At 43.9% G+C, this 6,000-nt stretch overlaps 1 protein-coding gene across 1 annotated transcript in view; it reads right to left on the reverse strand.

The window, feature by feature from the left end:
* The window catches only part of PLCH1 (phospholipase C eta 1), a 184,753-nt gene extending 179,468 nt beyond the window's left edge, over positions 1-5,285 (reverse strand). The window contains exon 1 of the mRNA XM_030217030.1: positions 5,207-5,285. Coding sequence (XP_030072890.1) covers positions 5,207-5,285 — 79 coding nt within the window. The remainder of the gene's footprint in view (positions 1-5,206) is intronic.
* Positions 5,286-6,000: the final 715 nt, after the last annotated feature.

Consider the following 6,000-nt stretch of genomic DNA (forward strand, 5'->3'; position numbering starts at 1 on the left):
CCTTCTGTTTGCTTCTGCAGTGTGTCAACTGAGGACTCCATACAGGTAGCCTACTCTGTCTTATGCTTCAGATAGCTTCTCCACTCTGTGACCTCCTGTTCTCTGTCACTGACTTGAGACAGGACTTTCTGGGTCTTAAGTTTTCAATTGGTCCTTCAGTCATGCATTCTGGCTCTGTGATAGAGAGCTGCACGGGAACGCAGGGACGGAAGCAGTTCTGTGGGGTTCCCGCGGGGACGGAAGCAGTTCTGCGGGGTTCCCATGGAAGTGTAAGCTACACCTGCACCAGCCTCTCATCTACCAAGTACCAAGTTCTTTGAGTGCTGTCTCCTCCTCCTCCTCTTCCTCCTTGCTTTAACAGCACAAGTGTGGAAAAATTTCCATCAAGGCGGTGGTAGAGACACAAATGATGATGGAATTCAAAAAGGCATGGGATGAACACAGAGGATCTCTAATTAGAAAATGGAAGTTATAAAAAACCTAACCTTAAATGTCTGCATGTGTGTGGATGTGTGAAGTAATGCTTAGATGGCGACTCTAGCTGTGATTAACTAGGGCCAATACTGGGCAGACTTGTATGGTCTGTGTCTAATTTATGGAAGTCTGGTTTAGGATGGGCTGGAAAAGGCTTAGACGGCAACTTCAGTAGCTGAAACATAAGGACAGTTCTGGACAGATTTTTACGATCTGTGTCCCACAAATGAGAAGACGCATAGACTGGAGTGGGCTTCAACGACAACTCCAGCAGTTGGAACATAAGGCTAGGGCCAGATAGACTTCTATGGTCTATGTTCCAGAAACACAAAAGAAAGACCATAATCAAGTATATAATATCACACTCATTGATTTAATCATGAATTGATAATGAGTGTGACTATTGGGCAGGCTGAATGGACCATTCTGGTTTTTATTTGCTGTCACTTAATAGGTTACAATTAATCCTCTTTGCTCCCGGGCTGATGAGCAGACCTCAGCTCTGACACAGGCATGAGCATCAGATGTCACCTGACCTACTGGCGCGTGCATGTGGTGACCTCTCAGCACACAGTGCCAGTAAATCAGAGACAAATCTTACATGTGCACACCAGAGTGTTCCAAGTTTCCGCTTCCATTCCTTCCTTGCCTACAGTGCTGTGGCTCAAATCCAGAGAGAGACTGAGGGAGCTGACTGGAATTTTCTTTTATGAACCATTAAATTCTTACAGTGATGGGTGGGGATGTGTGAAATTCTTGCGGGGACGGGTGGGGATGGGTTAAATTCTTACGGGGACGGGTGGGGACGGGTTGGGATGGGTTACATTTTTGCGGGGATGGATGGGGATGGGTAAGATTCCAGTCCCCGTGCAACTCTCTGTGACCACTCTCTCTCTCTCTCTCTCTCTCTCTCTCTCTCTCTCTCTCTCTCTCTCTTTCTCCAGTTGCTCCTCTCTGTAGCTTAAGGAGATTTCCAAGGCTTGGAGCTCATCCAGCAGGGCACCTTCCTAGGGACTTGGCACTCAACTGCCTTATCACCTCCGTCTTCTGTTCAATGGTTTCCCATAACCCTTTCTGTTCCACTTCTATAGCAGTGTGGTTAGACTTTAATTCTTGCACATACTTCCCGGCATGCTGTGTGAGCGCTCCCATCAGCTCTCCTTTCTCTCTTGCCAGGTCCTGCAGCCTGGCCTATTCTTCATTCCACTTTTCTGTTTGACCTTGCAACTGGACCTTAACCTCTACCAGTTGCTGTTGGAGGGACTCCTTGTCCTCCTGTAATGGCCCCACATACATAGCGGTTGCTGCATTCAGGCATTTTAATCCAGATGTTGGCTTCCTCCAACTCACTAGCTAGATTTTGATATGAGTACATAACCTCCTGAAAGCCCTTTGACTTTTGGTAGGTCACTTAACTTGCTCCCTCTTGGATACTCCTTTTGCCGTCTTCCCCCAGTACAGTCCTTATCAACTAAACCCTTTTTACTTTTCTCTTTGCATTGGCTTTCCCTTCCCGCAAGCGCATTCTATTCCCAGGGACAGAAATTAGCCCTGTCTGCAGGGCACTGCTGCAGAGCTATCAAGGCCTGTTGCCACTCCTGGTCTCCAATTCCCATCATGGAGTCCACTGACCTCCCAGCTGTGTGTACAGAAACCTTGGCACAAACAGCTATTCTGCTCCGGGTTTTCCACTTCTCCTGTGCAGCTTTTCTGGCAGCAGTTTTTGTGTTTGGCCACAGTTTGAAGTCTCTCACTTCCTTTGGACTGTTGTGCCTTCAGGAGCCGGCCTTTCCTCAGGATAAACAGCTCCAGCTGTGGCTCCAACCACTACTGTGGATCAGCTCTTCCCCCACCCCCCTTCCCTTCTGTTCCACTAGCTCAGTGGCAACAGTTTGTAGTTTCAACTTTCACTCTCACTAAACAGCTCATGCTTGAGAAGCAGCTTCCTCAATTAATTACCCTGCTTCCACATGCTGTGTTTTCTCTTAACCAGGTACACCCTGTGCGTTAATCAAACTCACAGCTTGTCAGCCACTCTCCAGTCTGTGGCATTATGAAGACCAAACATATACAGCCTCCAGGGTTTAATTGTTTTTCTCACTTCACTGACAGCTCCTCCGGCTGTTTTGTAGCTTACCCAAAGTACACACTCTACTTTTCTTCTGACAACTCCAGGTCAGATTTTCTCAACTGATCTGGCAGCACTCTGGGGTACTGCAATAGCCACACAGAGAAAGAAAACAAAGGAGGAAGTGAAGTCAGCACTAGCCGATGGCAGCTCGGGGCTGAAGCTCTGCAAGGGCTGTCGATAAAATTGAGCTATATTTCCTCTCTGCACCCACCAGGTAGGTGCTCCGCTTATATTGGCTTCACGACGAAAGGTAGAGCAGGTGAAAGCAACTTCCTCGCAGCACAAAAAAAAAAAAAAAAAAAAAAGACGGCGGTAAACTGCGATCAGCAAACTCCAGCAGGCCCAAGATGGCGCCGGAGGTGGAGGAGTCAGGGTCCAAGTTGTACGAGGCTGCAGGTGCAGTAAGGAGCTGCGATTTTAAAAAGTGGATGCAGGACCTAAGAGGACTGCCCAGTTGCCACGGAAGTCCTTATCGCCACTTCAGTGAGAGGTGGTAAGTGCTCCCCCCCCCTGGAAATGACTGCGCGGAAAGTGCTTCACTTGCCGCACAGTCATTTCTTGAAAAAAAAACCCCACAAAAGATCTGCCTTTTACCCACTGCAGTAAAAAGGGGACCTCGGCATAAGTCAAAAACACACGTCGAAGCCAGTGCAGGCCCCCTTTTGCCGCAGCTTCGTAAAAGGACCCCAGATTTTATAAGTGTCTAAGAGGCCCTTTTACTAAAATGCATTAGGTGATAACATGCGCCTAACGCTGCTTAAAATGGCATACTGCTAGATATGCTCGGGCGTCCTGTGGTAAGTGCCAAATGTGCACATGCTAACTATGCACTAAAATTTTTTTTTTGAGGGGCTTTTCTGGGGGCGGAGAATGGGAGTGCCTGTGCTAATCAGCACAGCTACATTACTGTGTGCTGATTAGCATAGTGCATAAGCCCTTACCGCCAACACAACGGTTAGCAGTAAGTGCACACATGCTAATTTTTTTATGGCTGTGCACTAATGACATTAACGCATGGCCATTAATACAAAAAAATAGGAAAATACCATTTTATGGCTATAATAGAAATGACCCTAGCGTGAGAGAAAAACCTGTGCAAGCGCACACTTAGACCACCTTTTTCCACTATTTAGCAAAAAATTAAATCCATCTTAAGTTTAAATATGCAAAATGCACCTATGTGTTTTAAGTATCACTCAGCCTCTCTTGACATAGAAATAAAGTTAAAAGATCTTCAAATCTAACAGCAGAAGCATTTTTGCTATACTTTACATCTTGAACCAGCACTTCCACAAAAATGACACACATTTTAGTTTTGTTGAAGTACTGCCCCTGTTAATTTACAAAGTTATTGTTACTTTTCTATGAAAAAATTACAGTCTACATACACACCAGTGAGCACTTGTATTGCAAGATACATGGGATAGGAGGTAATGTTCTATTGTGGATTAAAAACTGGTTAAAAGATAGAAAACAGAGAGTAGGGTTAAATGGTCAGTATTCTGAATGGAGAAGGGTAGTTAGTGGGGTTACCCAGGGGTCTGTGCTGGGACCGCTGCTTTTTAACATATTTATAAATGACCTAGAGATGGGAGTAACTAGTGAGGTAATTAAATTTGCTGATGACACAAAGTTATTCAAATCGCGGGAGGATTGTGAAAAATTACAAGAGGACCTTACGAGACTGGGCGTCTAAAATGGCAGATGACGTTTAATGTGAGCAAGTGTAAAGTGATGCATGTGGGAAAGAGGAACCCGAATTATAGCTACGTCATGCAAGGTTCCACATTAGGAGTCACGGACCAAGAAAGGGATCTAGATGTCGTCGTTGATGATATTTTGAAACCTTCTGCTAAGTGTGCTGCTGCAGCTAAGAAAGCAAATAGAATGTTAGGTATTATTAGGAAAGGAATGAAAAACAAAAATGAGGATGCATGCGAATACACCTTGAATGTTCAATTCTGGTCGCCGCATCTCAAAAAAGATATAGTGGAATTAGAAAAGGTTCAGAGAAGGGCGACAAAAATGATAAAGGGAATGGGACGACTTCCCTGTGAGGAAAGGCTAAAGCGGCTAGGGCTCTTCAGCTTGGAGAAAAGGCGGCTGAGGGGAGATATGATAGAGGACTATAAAATAATGAGTAGAGTTGAACAGGTAGATGTGAAGCGTCTGTTTACGCTTTCCAAAAATACTAGGACTAGGGGGCATGCGATGAAGCTACAATGTAGTAAAATTTAAAACAAATCGGAGAAAATTTTTCTTAACTCAACGTGTAATTAAACTCTGGAATTCATTGCCAGAGAATGTGGTAAAGGCGGTTAGCTTAGCAGAGTTCAAAAAATGTTTGGACGGCTTCCTAAAGGAAAAGTCCATAGACCATTATTAAATGCACTTGGAGAAAATCCACTATTTCTGGGATAAGCAGTATAAAATGTTTTGTACTTTTTTGGGATCTTGCCAGGTATTTGTGACCTGGATTGGCCACTGTTGGAAACAGGATGCTGGGCTTGATGGACCTTTGGTCTTTCCCAGTATGGCAATACTTATGTACTTATGTATATTATACACACACTCACACAAACGTATGTATGTACGTCTTACCATGAAATGCACTGTTGTCTGCTAAAAAGTGTCTGCAATACCGGAGATAACATCTCTTATCCAAACTCCAGTAAGTCATTGCGGGAAAGATTGTTCACCATCAAAATGAAGCACCTGTGGGGTAAAGCAAAAGGGCATTTGAAGAACATGCATAGTACTGATAAAGATACAGTGTCCTGTTGGAAAATACTACTAACCACAGAATCCCTGGGGAGAGACACTATTAAATAACCACAAAAAGTGGTCAATCCCTATAAATGGGATATATAGGGAGATCCAAAAAGGAATTGCGCACATTAGGATAAACCGATAAGACAATTTGGATAAGAAAAGGGAGACACGAGGAGAATTCAGTATAGGCTGTTACCACAGTCGAGCTAAATTTTTCAGTGAGTCTAGCCGTAACAACGGCTCACTACCAAGCTCTATACATCATCAAAACTCTTTGTGTGACCCTTCCAAAAAATGTTTTATATATTAGTTATTACACTTAAGCAATAAATTCAAAACTAAGCGTGAAAAAACCTTAATGAAAATCCATATGCATCCTCCCCTAAGGAACCCTACAAATTAAAGTTTATACAAAAATAAGTAATAGTTCAAAATATTACAAATACCCCGGCACCAAAAAATGAAAAAGAATAAGACAGGAGCGAAACTTAACTTCAACTTGTGTTTCCTCGCTCTTTACCGACTGTTCTCAAACATCCAACAAGAATCCCTGTTTCAAAATATCTTCCTTATGGACGCCAGTGCTGCACTATCAAATGGTTCCTTCATTCAGTGTGCCAACA

This window comes from Microcaecilia unicolor, chromosome 10, assembly GCF_901765095.1.
Source record: "Microcaecilia unicolor chromosome 10, aMicUni1.1, whole genome shotgun sequence".
NCBI lineage: Eukaryota > Metazoa > Chordata > Amphibia > Gymnophiona > Siphonopidae > Microcaecilia > Microcaecilia unicolor.